This window comes from Podarcis melisellensis (genome assembly GCF_964234715.1).
Source record: "Podarcis melisellensis genome assembly, chromosome: 2".
NCBI classification, from domain to species: Eukaryota; Metazoa; Chordata; class Lepidosauria; order Squamata; family Lacertidae; genus Podarcis; species Podarcis melisellensis.
Genome location: NC_138529.1, coordinates 28,786,989 through 28,808,675, shown reverse-complemented (window position 1 = coordinate 28,808,675; position 21,687 = coordinate 28,786,989). Strand labels below are relative to the sequence as shown.

The 21,687-nt window shown below is 45.1% G+C and overlaps 1 protein-coding gene across 1 annotated transcript; it reads left to right on the top strand.

The window, feature by feature from the left end:
• Positions 1-1,473: 1,473 nt before the first annotated feature.
• On the top strand, positions 1,474-17,329 carry SLC26A11 (solute carrier family 26 member 11). The gene is made up of 16 exons (XM_081899718.1): positions 1,474-1,826; positions 2,314-2,506; positions 3,548-3,633; positions 5,289-5,368; positions 6,210-6,352; positions 7,413-7,588; positions 8,730-8,802; positions 9,979-10,029; positions 10,262-10,322; positions 11,560-11,615; positions 11,755-11,895; positions 14,048-14,175; positions 14,609-14,714; positions 15,489-15,622; positions 16,216-16,288; positions 16,785-17,329. The coding sequence occupies exons 1-16, from the start codon at positions 1,635-1,637 to the stop codon at positions 16,874-16,876; spliced, it is 1,785 nt and encodes a 594-aa protein (XP_081755844.1). The 5' UTR covers positions 1,474-1,634; the 3' UTR covers positions 16,877-17,329.
• Positions 17,330-21,687: the final 4,358 nt, after the last annotated feature.

Sequence of the window (21,687 nt, the reverse complement as noted above, 5' to 3'; positions counted from 1 at the left end):
CCTCGCGCGCCTCTCCCCTTCCCAGACTAAACGCCGCTGGGAAAAGGGCCAGCCGCCGCCTGGCTCCACCTCCGGATCACATGAGACGCCTCTGACCGGATCTGGGTTTTCCGTGCTCCTCGGTGCCTTCTGCCGGCGCTGCTTTGGGTGAGTCCAGCCTGGGAGTTTGGGGGGAAAAGCAGAGGGGCCCTTCGACTACCAGGAGGAAGCTGTGACCCTGGAGCTCCTTTGTTTACGCAGCAGGAGCAAATAGACTCCTCTCCTTTCCCCTCCTGCTTTCGTTTTAAAAACCAGACAAGCCCTCCCTCTGGTGCCCCCTCCGCCCTGAAGAGTCCTAAGTAATTTCTGGTCTCGTACCTACTAACTGCTTTGGAGCATTGCTGTGGCTTAAGCTGAGGAGTAGCTTAGCCCCAGGCCCCGTTTTCGGTGCTGGCTCTAGAACGTGAGAGTGTAAACTCTGGGTATGCACAGAGTGTGTTTTCCTTGTCGCTGAATAGCCACAGGCTAACCTGTGGTTAGGGAAATGAGGCTTCTTCGTCAGAAAGGCGGGGCTTGCGAGGCTGCGCTTGAACTATACAGTATGCTTTTATTTAATGTTATCAACTATATATGTGTGTTAGAGCAGCTGCTTTAATCCAGGAGGAAAGGGCATTTACTCCTGGATGAGTTTCCTTTTGAAATAATACTTAAAGCGGCATGCAACATCTACAGCCCTAGTGTGTGTGCGTTCACTCAGAAATAAGCCCCTCTGCATTCAAAAGGGTTTACTTGCAAGCCAGCGCGCCTAGGATCACCTCCCAAGTCATAAAAACAGCTTGAGCAGACATACTAAAAAGTTCCCCTCAAATAAACCCGTTGACTAGAACCCAGCTGTCCCCTGATGACACTGTTTACATGAAGTAACAACCACACAGTCCCTCCTCTTTTGCTAGGTCATGGCAGACCACACAAACTGAAGCATGCAGTCTGAGAGCTGTGCACTCAGCTTCCAAGATATTATGGTGTGCACCCTTAGTGTTCAGTTGCTTGGGTCAGTAAGCTGTTTAGAGCTGGCTTTGCCTTCTTCGCTTCTTGAGGCAAAATGGAGATTTCCTTAAGAATGGAGGGGAGAGTAGTCTGTTCTCCAGAAGAAAAGATTTACCTGCTTCCCAAGGAAGGCTGCCCAATGTTTGTCAAGCCCAGTGGTCATTCTTTGCTTTCTCATTATCATATTTTCCTGTATTGTACTAATATTTGGCACTTCAGTTATCTTAGGGTATGTTAATTGGTTTCGTTTTGTATTCTTGTTTGTAGTTTTCATCTTAAAACACGCCCATCATTTCTTGGGTTTGTTTTCACAAGCATGAATGAGAAGATTCCATAGCAATACTTGTCTTTAGGTTTCAATGCCCCATTAATATTTGAAATGAAGAACTGATTGAATGACTAGAACGGTGGGTGTCCTTTTTCTCCCTGTCTCCCCCAGGTATTATTATAAGCCTCCTATTGCCTGTTTGGGAGTCTTTCTGATGTGCCTCAGCAGTGACCTTCTCCTTGGTCTGCTGTCTTGACTTTGATATGCCTGCAAGAGGTTTTGATCATGACTGGTGTGATGGACCCCAAGTGAACTGGCCTGAACTACTGTGATTCCAGCCATGGCAGAGAGAAGCCATGAGTGTCGGGAACGATGCTACGGAATAATCCAGAAGAGGCTGCCAGTGCTAAAGTGGCTTCCCAAATATTCTCTGCAATGGCTGCAGCTTGATCTCGTTGCTGGACTGACGGTGGGATTGACTGTTGTGCCACAAGCTCTTGCCTACGCTGCGTTGGCTGGCCTCCCAGTGCAGGTGAGGCCATTGACCCAGAAGCTTTTGTTGCCTTAGTGTAGCATCTATTGAATATTTCATTTTCCGTTTTTGATTGAAAAATATAGATCCAATTCCAGAGGAGAGCAGCTTTAGAGTTAATGAGCTCCAAGAGTCTCTAGCAGACTGTGGTTGCCTGGAGTAAATCAAAGGTCAATGAGCGGGAATTACCAGTTCTCTGAAATACTTCCTGTTGTTCCAAGTTAATAAATTCTCAGACATCCTCCTTTAAAAGTGTTTTGCCGAGTTATCAAACAGACACCTTTTTGTTTCTTTCTCTAATTTTTTCATTTGATACAAGTGTTGACACACACTACAAGTTAAAATGTACACAGCACATATGTAAGACCTTTATGTATGACAAGGATTACACTTTTCTTAGCCATTCACAGCCTTTTTCTCCCTGGTTCTGCTCTTCTTCCTACATCACTGTGATCAGTCTCTAATTGCCTGCCTTCCTCTCTTATAGTATGGCCTCTATTCCTCCTTCATGGGCTGCTTTGTCTACTGCCTCCTGGGGACATCGAAAGATGTGACACTGGGCCCGACAGCTATCATGTCGTTACTGGTTTCGTCCTACGCATTCCATGACCCTTCCTATGCCATCCTGCTCACCTTCCTCTCGGGCTGCATCCAGTTAGCTATGGGGCTGCTACATCTTGGTAAGACATGGCTGGTGCTATATTTGGTCAAATCAGTAGTCCCTCAAGCCTGTTTACGGCCAATAATAGCCAAGCAGGGGGGCAGAACTGGAGATTATCACTGGTTGTGTACCACAAGATTCTGATAGTTGGAGCTGAACATAATGCTGTGACCGCAGCCCTCTGTTAATTACAATACTATGACTTTAGATATCTACTCAAAAGTAAGTCCCATTGAGTTTGGTGTGGCTTTACTCCCAAATAAGAGGGTATATGATTGCAGTCTCAAGTCTCACAGCTCATTGAATTATAGTGATTTGTAATCCCACCTTGTTTCCTATAGATCTGTTACTATCCAAGGTTTTTGTTTTTCAGTGTGTGCACATGTATGTGTTTATTGCAAGAGAGTAATGTGCCATTTTGTACAGTTTTGTTTTTAACCTTCATTTTTTTCAAACTTGGGGACTAGCAGTACTTAAAATAAAACGCTGCAGAAGAAAATACATAGAAAATTAAAAAGTATCGTACATTCAGCTCATCTCTCTTTTCCTTGCTTAGTTCTGTAGCTGCAAGGGCACTAGTTAAACTTGGGTTTCTGCCTTGTGCATTGAGGCAGCACTAGATGAGAACAGCCTGCCTCTTCCCAGCTTTGTCCAGCTGCCCCTGCTATTAGTGCTTGGGATCGGCAGGAAATGAAGGACCTGTGGCTCTAGGAAGGCAAGAGACAACCAAATGACAGACAAAAGTTTCCAGTGACTGTCAGAGCAATGGAGAAAGGGATCCAGTAGGCTCAATTCTGGTGTGGAGCATTAGGTGGCTCAAAGAGCATAGACCATAGACCCTTGTTGGCCAAACCAAAGCCAAATGAAGGATACTGGGGAGTGGGATACTGCAACTGCCTCCGTCTCGTTATGTGTGTGTTGGCATCCTTGATGAATGGATAGCTTTTGACTGAGGAGCTTGGTAGTTCTGAATGGACTGTATGGAGTATAATGTGCAGTGAAGTGAGTCCGTTGCGCCCGGTCTTTGTAAGGCTTAATAGGGATTCTTCATTCCTGGCAGGTTTCCTCCTGGACTTTATCTCCTATCCTGTCATTAAAGGGTTTACTTCAGCTGCTGCAGTCACCATTGGCTTCAATCAAGTCAAGGTAAGGAGTTTCCTTCCCTTACTTGGCCTTTATCCAGCAATCCAGGTTCAGCAGTGACATTTCTTGCTTCTAAAACTCACCTGCCCATTCTGTAAGAATAGGATGGAGGCCAGGCTGCCTGTTCAAGTAATTAGATCTCTGCTAAAGGGCTTAAGGAGAGGTCTGTAGGGCTAATCAAGGGTGAAGCAGGCTGGTTCAAAAATGCTTATGTTGTTGATTAAACTTAGGAATTGTTGATAAAACTCTGGCAATTGTGAGAACCTGGAATTGTAAATATTTCACATGCTATACACTCTGCCTTCTCTTTTCCTACCTTTTATGCAACAATCCATGGGATTAAGTCCCTTTCTACCTCCTCTGGGTTACAGGGTTTCCTCTTTCCCACCTTCTGTTTTAAATTTATGGAACCTAAGGATTCTGTAAACACTAAATGGCAGCTGGCAGATCTGTTTAGCTAGCTGGGATCCCCTGTTTTGGCCACTGACAACCCCACTGATTTGCCTTCACAGCCCTGCAGCAAGTGATAAGAGATTCATGCCACTGCCAGGCAAGAAATACCTGAAACAGAGACAAGTAACTAGGGCCTAACCAGTTTTTTTATGATCTCAGCTAATCATGGTGTTGATTTAAGAAGCAAAGGGGCCATGGACTGCCCAGAGTACTGAAACGGACAGTTATCTGGACAGATTAACCCCACCTTCTGCTGCCATAGATTTGGGGCTTTTTTTTGGATGTGTGAATGCTTGAACCGCCTACCATGTTCCAGCTAGTACCTTTAAAACGCTGTTCAGTCTGATGTGGCATCAATGCTTCCTTTGTGGTTGGCCACAGTCAGCTATTCACAGGGGTGAGGGGCAGGAAGCAGCAGCAGCAGATAGCAATCACTGGCTGAACTCCTTGTGTTTGCAACAACAGCCCGTTTCAAGAAGTACCTTTGAAAGAGAAGCCTCTGCTCCTTGTTCCACAGAAGGCTTTTAAAGCAGTTATGGTAGGCAAGAGCTAGCAAGCCTCCTCAGGTGAAAGACCGTCTTTTGTTGTAGTATGGGCAAATCATTTAGCAGAGGTTGTCTGGACATCTCTTGATTTTTATTTTGTGGATGGCAGAGACTTAACTTGGAAGTTTGTGTAAAACATCTGAGCACAGAAATATGATTTTATCGTTCACATACCTTGTCTTACACGCTTACCCACAGAGATACCATCACACTTTATTCAGTGTTGGCAGAAAAGAACAGAGTTCTTTATTTTTAGGATAAAGTTTCCAGGACAGCTAAGTCCCTTTGTTGCAGGTAACATGGAGCACCTCAGAAATTATTGTGAGCCATTTAATGTCTTTCCTAAAAGGAAACACAATAGGCCAATGGGTCCAAATAGAATGTGGTGGGGTTATTGTTTGTTACTGTGGTATGTATTTTTGTGTTTTTATATTGTGAGCCACCCTGTCATCCTCGAATGAAGGGCAGTATAGAAATAACAACAACAACAACACTTACAGAGACACAAGTATGCATTTTCTGCAGCTACATTGTAGTGTGTGTGTGTGTGTGTGTGTGTGTGTGAGAGAGAGAGAGAGAGAGAGAGAGAGAGAGAGCGCACGCAGACACACTATTTTTTTTCATCATCCTGACTAGTGGCTTTAAAATGTGTTTACATAGACACTCCTGGGCCTGCAGAACATTCCACGCCAGTTTATCCTTCAGGTGTACTACACCTTCTGCAGAATTGGAGAGACAAGGTAAGTCTGTCCCTTGTTTATTTCTCTCTACAAGATCTTTAGTCTGCAAAAGTAGCAAGAATGACAAATAGAAAATCGGTACGTAGGATACCTCTGGGAATAATAGATACCCTTGGACTGCACAAGCAGTTTATTTTCTTGAATTTCCATGAGATTTGTAGTCATGCAACTTCACATCATTGGGGTGGTGTGTGGTATGGGATTCTGTGATGTAGCTGAAAAGTTTGGTGCTCTTACTAGAGAGCTGAGGGGGGCAAGGGTGAGCAAAGTCTTTTGCCTCATCCCTGAGAGCTAAAGGCTTTATTTTTTGTAATGAAGGCTGAGGTGAGTAGTCCTAAAATTATAGCAACTGAGAGGATCCCTGGCATATTGCCTTCCTGTGCTGTATGTTTTAATTGGGCGCACTTGTTGCATGTTCTGCATTGAATGTCTCTAAGGTGCACAGAGTTAGGCTTGCAGTTCTTGCACAAAGCTGAGTCTGCCATATTATGCCTGTAGTCTATGAGCAACGATGCTAAATGTGGATGTACCTCTTGGAGGAATGAATGAAAGTGGAGCTGGATGTAACTTTTCAGGTCCTCAAATCTTGCATCTTTCCCACAGCCAATCAAGAATCTAGCTGACTGTCAGGGAAGTTTTAATTTGGGCTAAGGAGAGGCTCATACATTTATGTGTTGGGTGCTAAGCTGGCTGTTATATCTCTCATGCGCAGATCCAGTGGCTCAGTAGGAAAGGACCATTTTCAGGAAGCAGATGTGATGGAGGCCACTTTTTTGGTTTCTCCCCTTGTTTTAGTGCGGCCTCTTTCAATTCAGCTAAGATTGTTATAACTTATATGCAGGGTTGCGGATGCTGTTCTTGGGCTGTTCTGCTTGACAGCACTTACGGGGCTACAACAAATGAAAGAGAGCATCCCTAAGGCCAACCGGATGGAACCGTTGTCTGTCAGGATCAGCCAGCTTGTTGTCTGGACAACAGCTACAGGTTTGTCTATCCCGCCCTATTAACTAGGTTTCTTTAGCACTCTGCTTTTACAGCTTGGTGTGCTGTAACGTATGTTTAATTATCTCTTATTTTTTCATTGGTAAAGTGTATTGACTTTACCCAATGGTATAAAGTGGTGCGATGTCTAAGAGTGGTTTAGTTGCTTAGGAAATGAAAAATAGGTTGCAGTCCTGTGAGGGAAAGGAGTATTGTCAGTTTGGCTGGATTAAAAATCTCACATGAAGGATGGCTGAATACTGAGAAGCAGTGGTGGAGGACACTATTCAGGCACCTGGGGTGGCACGAGCTGCACACCGCGGGGCCTCTGAAGTCTGCCTTCCTCCTCCCGCTTAGCCACCCTACAGTTGGGGTGGGGAGGCAGCGGACGGACCGTTTGGGCAGTGTGGAGCCTGCATGCGCCCAAGCCTCCCAGGAGAGACATGTGGCTCAGGCGTGCTGCAGGCCCCGCGGTGAGTGCCGCCCAGCATTTTGTCACCCCTCTCAGTGGTAACACCCGGGGTGGCCTGCACCCACCGCATCCCCCTTCCTCTGCCCCTGCTGAGAAGTGGTCCTGGGGATAAAGTGAGTGAAAGCCCAGGATGCAGGAAAGGTAGGCTGCAGGAAAGGTAGGCAATGCAGAGAGAAAGAGCATTACTAAGAAAGAATGTTTGGAGAATTGGTGGGAAGAAGATAGATAGAGGATACAAGAAGGTCTTCTAAACCTCATGAGAAAGTTGAAGTTTTTCCTAATTGCATTTTCAGACTGTGGAAACAAAATTTATTTACCTTTGAATTTATATTGCAAATTCTCTCCATAGTTTTTAAAAACATGGGAGCTGTCACCAGAAGCTGCCTATACGCTTTGGGGTCTCTCTCCACCTCGCAGATATTAAAACTTGGTGGTAATCTAAGCATGGGGAACCCCCACTCTCCGTGTATTGTGTCTCTACACCAAATGGTTAGGCAGGAGTGTATTCATGGCCTAATAAGAGATTTACCCTTGTTGCTAATGGTAGTGGATGGTAGCTTTGCTATAAGAGTCTCACTCTCTTCCTTGCAGTCCGTAATGCTCTTGTGGTCCTGTTTGCTGGTCTCGTGGCCTACTCCTTCCAGGTAACAGGCTCCCAGCCCTTCACCCTCACAGGGGTTACGCCCCAGGGACTCCCATCCTTCCAGCTGCCACCGTTCTCCGAGGTCACGCCCAATGGAACCGTCTCCTTTGGAGGGATGGTGCAGGTGGGTATTTCAGTTGTTGCCATAGGTTTATATGCTGATATAACACCCTGTTTTGTAGTTAACACCCCCCCAAAAAACCCAAGGCAGTTCACAACAATAATTACAATTAAAACTACAGCCAATTTAGTTATGAATACAGCTAAAAAGAAATAATTGACAGCAACATTTTAACACAATCCTCTGAATGTGGTAAGAAGAGGTATTTAGATAAATATTGGTTTTTAAAACCCTTCCTAGCAACAACAAAATATAAGAATTTAATCTGAATATCTACTGCAAATTCAAATCTATCCTCTCTTTTCTATAAACCCAGAACAAATCCTTTTGAGTTGTTGCTTGGAATCTACATAGAATTGCTCTACAGCTCTTCTTTTCTTTCTTTGGGTATTTTCATGTGCACAGAGAAAGTAATCCTTTCTGTCCCTGTACTAAATTGAGCAGCACATGAAGCCTGCAGTCCTTTGCATTTGTGCATCTCTGTGCTGGTGGAAGCTGGCACTGTACTCCTCTGCTCAGTTCTTGCGATCTTTGAAGGTGCTCGATCTTCTAATTCTGGTTGCTGGAAATGGTGGAAAGGAAGCAAGTAATTTATGCTTTCCTGGACCTACCATACATGATCCAGACTGAATCTGCTAATCTTTGTTTTTAAATTGTCATGCTTTTGTTGTATGGTGTTGTTATTGTTGTATAACACTTTGATATATTTTTATGACATGGTGTTATATAAATAGCTCTATAAACCACAAGATTATTGTGTTGCTTTGCATAAGCTGCCTCGCAGAGTTGTTGAGGCAATGTTGAAGGAGTTTTAAAGGTGTCCTATAAATGTCATATACAATAATAGAAAATTATTAGGTAAAGTTTATGAGAATTAAACTATTTCCCATTCTCTTGTGCTGAGGCAGTTCCTTCCTTGGAAACCATAGTTGACGGTAAGCACACAGCTGTTTAAAACTGGTACTTTTTGAGTGAATAGCCTGAACTACGGGTAGACTCCTGTGTTGTCCTGTGTTTGTTGATCAGATGCCATGGTAAGAATACTGAGATGCCATCCTATGTTTGCTGCAAGCTTCGTTTGTTGGGTACAAGTGACCTTTGTAGTAGAATTAAGCCATCCTCTCTCTTTTCTCCCCCGTTACAGAAAATGGGAGCTGGTCTTGCTGTGGTGCCTCTGATGGGACTTCTGGAGACGGTTGCTATTGCCAAAGCTTTTGGTATGGGGCCTCAAATCTTTCAGCTTCTCTAGTCAAGGGGGAAATTCACATAACAGCTAATGGGATTTGCCTTCTAAGGACAGTGTGCTTGTAGGGAGGAGGGAGTGATGATAAATTTAGCTGCAACATTTATCTTTCAGGCATATTTTATATCCTACTTGTTACCTAGCCAATAAAGCCCCCTTGACACCCAGCAATGTGGAAATTACCTGTTTCCATTTGACATACCGTATATACTCGAGTATATGCTGACTTTTTCAGCACATTTTTTATGCTGAAAAAGCCCCCCTCGGCTTATACTTGAGTGATTGTTCTTTCGGGCTTCTCCTTCCTCCTCCCCTGCCTTTGCTTTCCTCCGCCACTGCCGCCACCAGCCTCTGCCTCTTGGCAGCACCCTAAGTAGGCAGGGGGTCGGGAGGGGCTGGGAGGAGAGAGAAGCCCCCTCTGCCGCATGTACGCACATGTACTCTGGCCCACAAGGAGGTTTGTGGTGTGGTGAACCGGCTTATACTCGAGTCAATAAGTTTCCCCAGTTTTTTGTGGTAAAATTAGGTGCCTCGGCTTATATTTGGGTCGGCTTATACTTGAGTATATGCAGTAATCCCACAGAGAGGAGTGCTGTGGTTGACTGCCCCAGTAGAACTGATTGCATGGGTCCCATCTAGTGGGCACTGTGAGATGGCATTCCATCCCTACCTAGGTATTCTTCACTCTCTCTGTCTCTTTCCGAACCATGGATTAAAGCAGGGATGGAGACCCTGTGACTGTCTTGGTGTTACTGCACTACAAATCCCATTATCCCTGACCATTGGACATGCTGCCCAGAGTTTACGGGAGTTCAAATCCAACAGTGTTTGGACGACCACAGGTTTCCTATCCATGGATTAAAATTAGGGAAATTCCTTAACCTAAAAGTATTCCCCGAGTAAGATTCCTTTACCTAGAAAGGCAAAAAGAATAACTTTGTTCAGGTAGTAGAACTCTCAGTAGAAAAGAGACTGCAGGGAGCAGAAAACCACGATTTGGGTTCTGCTAGGTGGATCCAGGCCCCTTTCCAGCCCTGTATTTCTTGTTACACATTTGCAGTGACTTGTGGAGCTTTTACCCATTAAGAACACCAGAATTTCTAGGTTTCTCGGTGTTAACGTGTGTTCTCGATTTCCCTTTTCATTCTAGCCTCTCAAAATAACTACCAAATTGACCCCAACCAGGAGCTATTGGCCATGGGTAAGATTTTTGCACGAACGGATTGGATGCTGTTGGCTGGGTGGGATTGAGCCCTTCCACTTTGGAGTTGGGGATGAGCCTGGGAAGGATGAACCGAAATTCCCATACAGGAAAATGGCTTTATTTCCATATATTGTTTGAAGCATTCCTGGTTCTTCCCTAAGCCAAAGAAGCAGGACTCCACATCTTTTCTGCCTATGTTCCTTAACCTCTCTTCCTCTGTGGCCTCCAGGTTTCACCAACTTCCTAGGATCCTTCATTTCATCCTTTCCTGTCACAGGCAGCTTTGGCCGGTGAGTGGCTCCTATTGTGGATGATACTTAGCTGCCCAGTGGCTCAGTTTAAATAGTAGTGCAGGTTGCATGCGCAGAAATAGTAGTGCAAGGGCATGTGCAAAATCATTTGCTATGGACTCATTTTTCCTATTTGCATAACGGATATGCAATTTGGGCTCCCTTTATGTCTTTACTGTATGGGTTTTATTTTGTTTTTTTATTGACATATATTGCAGTCCATTTCAAGAGACCACTAGGGTTAGTTTAAGTGGAGTACCGTATTTTTTGCTCTATAAGACTCACTTTTTCCCTCCTAAAAAGTAAGGGGAAATGTGTGTGCGTCTTATGGAGCGAATGCAGGCTGCGCAGCTATCCCAGAAGCCAGAACAGCAAGAGGAATCGCTGCTTTCGCTGCACATTGATCCCTCTTGTTGTTCTGGCTTCTGAGATTCACAATATTTTTTTCTTGTTTTCCTCCTCCAAAAACTAGGTGCGTCTTATGGTCTGGTGCGTCTTATAGAGCGAAAAATACAGTATACAACATCTTCACATAAATAATGAAAAGTGCAGGCTGCAGGTAATGCTTGAGACCGAATCCGAGGTTTCCTAGCCGTTCATCCCTCTCGGTGGTCTCTAGAAAGATGCCCTTGTTGCAAAAGAGCTGGGCTGATAATCCATACTGATAAATAAGTATTTGCTTTTGTGGTGCAGTGTGTGAAGCACTGTATTGTCCCGAATATAAGCCGTACCAGCAAATAAGCCACACATTTAAAGTTCAAGGGAAAAAGAGAAAAAAAGACAATACCCGAATATAAGCGTGTGTGTCTGTCTGAGGCACTTTCTCACACGCTCAAGGCATCCAGGCACCACTGGAGAGAAAGACAGAGGGAGGGGGAGAGCAAACTTGGGCCTCTCGTGAGAGGAAGTTTATTTCTTTCCCCTCATGTACAAAGCCCGACTTGCTCCGCTCACTTGTGGCCCCACTTCTTAGATTCTTCCCCACCACCCTCTACCTCATGGGCTGCTGTGGTTTGACCACAGCAATTTTTGTAAGGTCGCAAATTTAAGCCGCACTTTAACTTACCACGGTCAGAATTTTTTTTGGGGGGGTGGGGAAGTGTGGCTTATATTCAGGCCAATACAGTAATCATTAGCTCTTGTTGTCTCTAGACTGACTACAGTCCCTTAAATGGGTCTAGGAAGGTGAGGGGGCTGTTTTCTGTTCTCGTAACCACAAAGCTTTTTTATGTTTCAGGACAGCAGTGAATGCACAGACAGGTGTTTGTACTCCTGCCGGAGGTCTAATCACAGGTAGGAGCTAGAAGGGTGTCTTTGTGCCTGCTGAGTTATTAAGGACTCATATCTGAGTGGGGATACAGAACTCTGAGGGGCTCACTGTGCTATTTTAATGCCACCCTTTTTTTCTCAATTTTCCTTGTTTCCTCCGCAGGGGTCCTGGTGCTACTGTCTCTTGCCTTCCTTACCTCTGTCTTCTTCTACATTCCCAAGGCTGCACTGGCAGCTGTCATCATCTGTGCTGTGGCTCCTATGTTTGATGCCAGGATCTTCTACACGTTATGGCAGGTTAAAAGTATGAGCATGAATGTGTCCTCTTCTTTCCAGAGCTGAAAAGTCGGGGATCCTGTAATGTTTCCCTAACAATAATGGACCCAGTTAGAATTCTTTAAAATGTGTCGTGCAATTCGTATGACTTTAACAAAAGTATCATTAATAAATTTAATTTTCTGACTTTCTAATTTTTTAAATAATTTGCACTAATAGCCACACCTTATTTTTCTCTCTCCCCCCATTTTTCAAGATTAGCAGCAGATTTAGAGTTCTGCAAATCTAAGGAGTTTTGAGTTGATATTCATTACTTTTCAAATGCTTAGAGCATTTTGGATGTGGTGTTCAGAGTTCTTGGATAGGCTGCTTTAAAGTAGTAACGCTGAAGCAGAGCAACGTAGGTTGTTGTAAATATATAAAACAGAGAATGTTTTCCTCATTCTTGTAACTTTTCTGGCTCTGTGAACAGGAACTGAGAATCCTGTTTCATAGATACTTCTGGGAAGTCATATACAGTGGTGCCCCGCAAGACGAACACCTTGCAAGACGGAAAACCCACTAGACGAAAGGGTTTTCCGTTTTGGAGGTGCTTCGCAAAACGAATTTCCCTATGGGGTTGCTTCGCAAGACGAAAAAATCTTGTGAGTTCCTGCGGTGTTTTTTCGCTTTTTTTCGCTCCCCCCCCTTTTCCTAAGCCACTAAGCCGCTTAACAGCTGATCGCTAAAAGCCGCTAGACCGCTAATAGCGCTAATCCGCTAAGCTGTCAATGGGCTTGCTTCGCAAGACGAAAAAACCGCTAGATGGAGAGATTCACGGAACGGATTCTTTTCTTCTTGCGAGGCACCACTGTATTCCTCACTCCATGATCTCCCATAGTAGCACCCCCTGAATTTGAAAAATCTCTCTGTGATGTCCCTTTCATATTTTAAAAAAGAATATAATCTTGGTTATGGAAAGTTACCAACTTAAAGGATGCTGGCATCTGCTGGACAAATGGAGTATCTACCAAAGTTTAGTGTGTTTCCAAAAGCAGAAATAAATAGCTATACTTTCCTTTCAGAACCAATGTCCAGCTTTTCATCAGCACAAATGTTTTTCTCTTTGTCCAGAAACGTGACAAAAAGAATTTAAAGAGACCACTTATTTGAAGAAGCACAGGTTAAAAAATAAAATGAAATTCTCTATATACTATACTGAAACTAACCCCAACAAACCCTTGCAGTCTGAGGTATACCATAGTGAAAATGGAAGCAGGGTGTTCTTTGTTTTGAATTAGTTCACCCAGAAGACTATTTACCCCTGGCTCTGCCAGTCACTGGCTCTGTCTCCACCCGCTGCCAGCATGCAGCCCTTCACAGACTACCCCTGAGGGGAATGTGGTTCCCGGTAGGAAAGAAAGCTGTCTAGCCCATTTTTATGATATGGGATGGGTTCTGGTTTAGTTAATTATATACAGCAATAATGTGACAGGGGAAAGGTCTCCCTTACAAACACACCCAGCTCACCCTGAGCTTATTGGTTTATGCTACAGCATGGGCTCTGATTTGGTTAATGGTATATCTCTGAGTCTAGAGATATTGCGGGGTGAAGAGGGTACAAGTCTAAATAGAACATTGCATTATAGGACCTCCTAGTTGCCTCAGTCCCATCCCGAATGAGGTAAAATCTCTTGGTGACATCTTCGTTGGTAAGAAGCAACTATTTAATGGCCTTGGCCCAGTATACCTGAAGGAGCATCTCCACCCCCAGTGTTCAGCCTGGACACTGAGGTCTAGCTCCAAGGGTCTTCTGGCAGTTCCCTCACTGCAAAAAGTGAGATTACAGGGAACCAGGCAGAGGGCCTTCTCGGTAGTGGCACCTGCCCTGTGGAACGCCCTCTCATCAGATGTCAAGGAAATAAACAACTATCTGACTTTTAGAAGACACCTGAAGGCAGCCCTGTTTAGGGGAGTTTTTAATATTCTGTTGGGAGCTGCACAGAGAGGCTGGGGAAACCCAGCTGGATGGGCAGGGTATAAATAAATTATTATTATTATTAATATTATTATTCATATTATTATTAATTTTATTTTGCTATTTGTTTCTCTCCTTCACTGTGCTCTGTGGCAGCCATCTTGCTGCAGGACTGGAAAAGTCTGAGTCCTACACAGTCATTCCCCTCCCCCTTCTCCCTCAGGGCTGGACCTGGTGCCGCTGTGTGTAACGTTCTTCTTCTGCTTCTGGGAGGTGCAGTATGGAATCATAGCAGGCGTGCTGGTCTCAGGTATTCTCCTGCTATACCCCATTGCCAGGCCACGGATAAAGGTTTGTTATGATCCCACTGAGTAAAAATGCAAGAGCTTAGGAGGGAAACCCATAAAACACAGAACAGGTTTACTGCAGTACAGCTCTAATATTTGTGATATTGTAATAGAAAATAAATAAATCATTTTCTGTATCCAATTGCTACAACTTGCTCGTGACCCTCTTGGAGTTTGAAACTGGAGAGTGGTTGCCTTGTGCAATGCACAGTGAAGAAGGCAGCATTTTTTAATAATACATTTATATCCCACTCCTCATCTCCCAATCATTTCCCCCCATATGGCTGAAATATCTAATATAGGCAATAGGTGTTGCACGTCCCTTCTCTATGAGAGCCTCTGGGGCATGTTTCCTTTGGCTTTCAAGAAAGGAAGGGGGGAAATTGCTGAAGAGTAACAAAGCCTCATCCTGTTTTCCTCACGGCACTTTCTGGCAGGTCCTGGAGCATGAGCAGGAGACACTGTTTATACAGCCTGCCGGTGGCCTGTATTTCCCAGCCATTGAGTTCCTGAGGGATACAGTGCGCAAATGGACTCAGTCAGGTAAAATGAAGAATGGAAAGCTCCTGGTGTGGTGCTGGCTGTGAGGAATTGAACTGGCTCCAGAAGTGAAGGCCTCTTGCCATCTGAACAAAAGGACCAAACCGCTTGGGGCAATAATATTTGCATAGAATTGCGCCTTAGGGACACAAGTGTTGTTCTGAGGAGATGATGATCTGTTCAAGAGGAACTAATATTCCTGGCCCTACAGGTGCCTCTGGGGGGAAAAGAAGTGAGGTCTATGCTTGAGCCCCTCACCCCACCCATGAATTCCAATAAGGAAACAAATGCCACCCTCTCATAATTCGGCATTGGATTAAAGGTTCATAGTGCATAGGGAGGTGCAGCATGTTCCAAATGTGGGAGAATTCTGACTTGCATCTCTTTGACCCAAACTGATAAAGCAGGCAACACGGGGCTACCAGCACTTTAGGATTCGAGCTGTTCTGGGAGTTCATGGGGCCACTAACCTGCCATGCTGCATTTTGACAGTAGTGAAGGTGGAAGCGGGAAGTTGTTAATGGTACTATATTCCTGGCCATGTCTTAGTTCCCACCTGCTGCCAGATAAAGAGGAATAGTCCAAGTCTCAGGATATCCTGTTTTCTCCTAACACACCAGCTGTGGGGAGGACTAGTGCAGCCCAAGGGTCAAAGAAGCTTGTAGTTAGTGGGGTCATGGCTTGAAACTGACCATCGGCCAGAACTCTCTTGGTATGAGTAGCTGCCCTGTCTCTGTTTGCCCTTTCTTGAGCATGCTGTTTCTCGTTTACCTTCAGAGTCTCGACGGTGCAACATCATTCTGGACTGCACCCACGTCAGCAGCATTGATTACACAGCAGTTCTGGGCCTGTCTGAGCTACTCCAGGAATTGCAGCATAGGAGACTCTCTCTGGTGTTTATTGGCTTGCAGGTAGGTGGGGGAGAACTGCAACCTCAGAGGAGCAATCACACACTGTGGCTGGATTTTGTGAAACAAGCTGAGCAGGCTTAAGACCCAGTACTCATCATTTAGGGGATGGGCACTATTTAGCGGTAGAGTTTGTTGCATTGCATGTAGCAAGTACCAGGTTCAATCCCTGGCATATCTCTCTCTCTCTGTATGTCTCTTTAAAGGATATTGGGAGCTGCATAGCTTGAGACCTTGGAGAGTTGCTGCCATTCAGAGTAGACAACACTAGGTTAGATTAACCACTTATCTGATTCTACAATAAGTTTCTAAAAACATGAAACGCCCAACATCTTCCTCTAAGTACAGCCCACCCAGTACTGTCTATTCTGCCTGGATCAATGTGTTCCATAAATATCAGCCAGAGGATCCTTTTAACCAGAGATGCAAGGATCAGGACATATAAAAGCTTGGATGTAACTCTACCTTTGAGCAGTGGACCATCTCCATCCATCCAGGGTTCTTCTGATCTTTGAGATCTTCAGGGGCTTCCCTGAATGCTTTGGGACAAGTTGGAATATGACTGACCAATTCTTCCTTATCATTCCTTTCCACAGACACAGGTTCTCCAAGTCTTCCTGGCTGCTGGTCTGGAAGGATTCCATCATTTCCCCAACCTGAAGGATGCAGGTGAGCAGTGTCAGGCATTTCTACCCAGCTGGTGCGATGGCGGCCATCTTGTGCCAGTGTCCTTGTAATGGTGGTTGGTGTCCTGGAACTACCTGGTGCCTCTTAGTCCTGTAGTGGCAAGGGTCAGAATGACCACTTGCTTCCTTCTGCAGCACCAAGACAATGGGCATTTGGGGCAGAGTTCCTTCTGGTGGGAGGTGGAATGGGGATCCCTGCATCTCTTTAATCTCTGATGAATATGGTTAGTCTCACTTTTCCTTTATCATGGCTTTCATCCCATGAGGGAAGGCTGTAACCTCTGGCCAACATCATTCCCTTGCTTCTGCATTTTCCCTCAAGCATTAAGCCTTTTGAAGGAATGTCTTGTTGGTCTTCATGGAACCTCATCTCCCATTTCTCTTTTTTAAAATCACAGGTGGGATTTGACTTGTGAAAACATAAAATGAATCACGGTCTTAACAAAATGCATCTTTTCCTGCTTTTGTCTCTTCTGCAGAGAAGAACCTTGAAGAGGAACTGAGCCATGCCGGTGAAGCCTTTTTGGATGGCAGTGACAGCATACTGCCAACATCTGGGATCATCCAGTGAGGATACAGAAGTAATAGATGCCTGTGACCAAACAATAGAAGTGACCCAGACTTGACAGTGAAGCTTTCGGGCCATGAACATTTTGGAGCGCGAACATTAGGGGGGCAGATGTTCTGTACCCTTATTCATGCATTTTCAGACATCACACAACTTGAATTCAGAAGTTGCTCACACTCCGGGACTGTTCAGTGTGAAGAATAGTAACCTCTTTACCTCCTTCAGGTGTATAAAACCCTGAATCTGAAAAAAGAAAAAAAGAAGCACAAGGTCATCCATTGTTTCAGAACTCTGGGGCAGCAGAATTGAAATAACCGTGGGATTTTGGGGCTTCTAGATTGAAGGGTGGTTACCTTTGATAATTTCTAATGTACATTGGATTTGAGGGGCATACTTAAGGGAACACTAATAAGGAAAGGGAATTAAGAAAATAAAGCACTTTTTAAAAAATGGAAATATGCCAGGATGAATGAGACCCGTCTGTGTGGTGTACATCGTGAACTAGGAATATTTCAGCTGTGTGTAATCCATAAAGATTCAAGGATTATCCCCTCCCACATAGCTATAACACCCCCATGGGTTTTATTGGCCACTAAGCTGACATAACACACTATGATTGGTACTTCCATTGGTAGCATTGCAAGTGGAATGATGAACCAGAGAGCATAGCTCTAATCTAGGGTTCAGCAACTTTTCCAGCAGGGGGCTGGTCCACTGTCCCTCAGATCTTGTGGGGGGCCAGACTATATTTTGAAGAAGAAAAAAATGGATGAATATGCCCCACAGAGATGCATTTTAAATAAAAGCACACATTCTACTCATGTAAAAACACCAGGCAGGCCCCACAAGTAACCCAGAGATGCATTTTAAATAAAAGCACACATTCTACTCATGTAAAAACACACTGATTCCTGGACTGTCCGCTGGCTGGATTGAGAAGGCGATTGGGCCTGATCCGCCCCCCGGGCCTTAGTTTGCCTACCCATGCTCTAATCTTACTGGGGAAAGAATAGTACAAGTTTTAAGAGTGATTGCTTCTTCCCACCACTCTGGTTTCCGAATGGTCCACTGAAGCTCACCAATGTGTTGCAGGAGAGACTCCAAGCTGAGAGAAGGCAGTTTAGCTCATTGGTTTTCAGAAATTTGATCTCTTGGGTCAGAGCTTGAAATCTGACCAGTTGGTCCTAACCAGAATTCTATTGGCAAAAATAGCTACAACTTAATTGAGTACACAGCTTGCCTTCAGCATCTCCACTGCTCAGTATTGTTGTGGATTGCACCCATGTGAACTGGTCTTCTTGGTGGTAATGTTGGTCTGAGCATCACTCTGATCTTTATGGGCTGAGAACTGCAACATAAGAGGGACACACAGATTTCACTTGGGCTAGCTCAGTGTTCTGTGGTCTTCATTTTGGCTTTTTCTGGTGACAGGAGCAATGCAAAGAACAGTGGCTAGGAGTCCTTGGAAAAAAACATTCTAATTAAACCCTTCCCAAGAGCAGTCGGAAGAGGATCTTAATGTACCTTAATGTGCATGGTGCTATAGGCTGGTGCAGGACCCCCGCCAACCCCTCCCCCTGGAAATTAACAAATGGTAGGATTTTGATTATTTGGGATACAAAGGGAGAATACAAGCTACAGGGGAATTCCTGGGCTAGCCTATGCAGCATGACCTGGCCAAGCTAAGAAACAATACAGGGCCACTGGCAATGCAAGAAAACTCCTCCTCTCTGCCCTGAGGTATGAACAGAGACAGGATTTGGAAGGCTGCCAAGGTAACAGTGTGATGTTGCAAGACGTTTTGGGGGTCTTTGGCACAAGATTTCAGATAGCTGAAAAAGGGGGAGTGATCTTGGCTGGCTGGCTGAAGGCAGGTGGCGAGAGATTCCTTTGACTCCACTGCTATGGAGAACAAACCCCTCTTGAGATGACCATGCTATAAGATCTGTACACCCTCTATGTCAGGCATGGCCAAACTTGGCCCTCCAGCTGTTTTGAGACTACAACTCCCATTAAAAAGGCAAAGGTACCCCTGCCCGTATGGGCCAGTCTTGTCAGACTCTAGGGTTGTGCGCTCATCTCTCTCTAGAGGCTGGGAGCCGGGGCCGTCCGCAGACACTTCCGGGTCACGTGGCCAGTGTGACATCGCTGCTCTGGCGAGCCTGCACCAGTGCAGCATAGGGAACGCCATTTACCTTCCCGCTATAAAGCGGTACCCATTTATCTACTTGCACTTTTAAGGGTGCTTTCAAACTGCTAGGTGGGCAGGAGCTGGGACCGAAAGACGGGAGCTCACCCTGCCGCGGGGATTCGAACCGCCGACCATACGATCGGCAAGTCCTAGGCACTGTGGTTTTACCCACAGCGCCACCCGCGTGCAACAACTCCCATTATCCCTAGCTAAAAGGACCAGTGGTTAGGGATGATGGGAATTGGAGTCCCAAAACAGCACAGCCTGTAACAATACACTATTGTTTGGCTACAGCCTGTATTTGGTTGCTGTCTTAATATATTTTCTCTATTAACCTGCCTGTGATAGTTAGATACTGTAGTCAGAATTACCACCTGTGCCTGTTTTGGCACATGAGGCATTCTTCTCAAGTCTTCCCTATACAAACTAATAGGATTAAGCCTTTACAAAAACTTAGTGTCCTTGCACACCTTTTCATTCTGAGGTGATCTGAGGCTTCATCCCCTAATTTAGAATTTCTGCTGCACGCTCCTGTCAGCTACTGATATTTCTTCTGTGTTCAAAAATTTCTGTTTTTTTCAGCATTAGCTGAAGATAATTAAAACAAACACATTCTCTATCCAGGTACTGTAGTGGAGCAGCTGGAAACATGAGAGTGGTGAGGACACAGTGGAGTTTCACTGCAGGGGTTTCTCACTCTATCTCTCTCTCACACAGGCCTGCCTTCCTCCACTGGGGAAACAGAAATGGCCTACCATGCAAGGTCACAAATGCCACAGAAATGTGAACACCTTAGGAAGACCGCCATATGAAAGCTAAGCATTTATTTACATTTGGTCATTTGGTTCCTGTAAAGACCACTGAATGAGCAGCTGTTCCCCATGACCTTTAGTTTTAAATGGTCTTTCGCAAACGCTTTGCAAAGGAAGCGATGGAAAGAGAAAGTTCGTCAAAGGACAGGGAAATTCGAGTCTCTTCCCGCAGGCTATATCTTGATGGCCTGACAGGAAAGAGCAGGTGCCTTGAGGCAACAAAAGCGAAACCAAGTCCTGGACACGAGCATGGCACGCCTTATTTTCTGCTTCTGCCTGATGCGTTTCAGTCAAAGCAGAGCGGGCTTGGGGGAAGCGGTCGTCCCGCCGAGCTGTGAAGGGCACCCACTTTTTCCTGAAGTGGGTAGCGTGCCAAGGACGGGAGATTCGTCGCTGGAGGGAATTGGTTTCGCAGCTCAAATTCATCAGGTGAAGCATTACCTGACATTGTGCTGGGAATGTGGCATCTGCTGACATGCTGCCTTGCTGGGTGGAGTGGCTGCCTCTCTACTCATGGCAGAATTGTGAGGACTTTGCGCATGAGATCAGGCTTTAAAAAGAGATCTTTATTTAGTATGATTGAATTGGTCTGTCCCTGATTAAGATAGGTATTCTCATGTTCTCAAGAGCTGTGCATAGGCAGTGCTGTAGCTACAGGGGACGGGGGGGGGGGGGAGAGAGAGAGAGACAAGAGGAGCTAGCTGGGTTTTTTGCCCTGCGTGAAGCCTCCAGAGGGGCACCATTGAGGTTGCCAGCCTCTCTGTGTGTGTACACAAATGTGCATGTTGGTGTGTGTGCCAAACTGGGTTTTTGACCAGGTGAAATAAAGCCTAGTTTCACTCTAAACTTAAGTAGGTTTGTTAGAAATTACCCTAATTCAGGCACCCCCAACCTCGGTCCTCCAGATGTTTTGGGACTACAACTCCCATCATCCCTAGCTAACAGGACCAGTGGTCAGGGATCATGGGAATTGTAGTCCCAAAAAACAGTTGGAGGGCCAAGTTTGGCCATGCCTGCTCTATGTAGACTAACAGTATAAATACGTGTAATGAAACCATATTTCTAAAGGCACGACAGTCTCCACCACATCTTCAATTCTCCAAAGGAGCACAGATCCTGGTTGAGGGCCATGACCTCTGGAATCCTGTGCACAGCTCAGCAGGGATTGGGGTGGCCTGTAATAATACACTTCTGTTTGGCTACAGCCTGTACTTGGTTGCCTTCTTAATAATTTTTTATCTATTAACCTGCCTGTGATAGTTGTCAGAATTGCCACCTGTGCCTATTTTGATACATGAGGCATTCTTCTCAAGTCTTCCCTATACAGATTAACAGGATTAAGCCTTTACATAAACTTTGTGTCCTTGCACACCTTTTCATTCTGAGGTTTCATCCCCTAGTTTAGAATTTCTCCTGCACGCTCTTGTCAGCTACTGATGTTTCTTCTGAGTTCAAAAATTTCTGCATTTATTTCAGCATTGGCAGTTCCCAAGATAATTTAAACAAACACATTCTCTATCCAGGTACTGTAGTGGAGCAGCTGGAAACTGTGAGGACACAGTGGAGTTTGACTGCAGGGGTTTCTCACCCTATGTCTCTCTCACACAGGCCTGCCTTCCTCCACTGGGGAAACAGAAATGGCCTACCATGCAAGGTCACAAATGCCACAGAAATGTGAACACCTTAGGAAGGCCGCCATATGAAAGCTAAGCATTTATTTACGTTTGGTCATTTGGTTCCTGTAAAGACCACTGAGTGAGCAGCTGTTCCCCATGACCTTTAGTTTTAAATGGTCTTTCGCAAACGCTTTG

What these genes read in the sequence shown, in the direction of transcription:
- SLC26A11 (XM_081899718.1), top strand. Translation starts at nt 1,635, where the DNA reads ATGGCAGAGAGAAGCCATGAGTGTCGGGAACGATGCTACGGAATAATC. An exon ending in TGGCTGGCCTCCCAGTGCAG is followed by an intron (nt 1,827 to 2,313) that starts GTGAGGCCATTG and finishes CCTCTCTTATAG; the next exon opens with TATGGCCTCTATTCCTCCTT. An exon ending in TGGTGTTTATTGGCTTGCAG is followed by an intron (nt 15,623 to 16,215) that starts GTAGGTGGGGGA and finishes TCCTTTCCACAG; the next exon opens with ACACAGGTTCTCCAAGTCTT.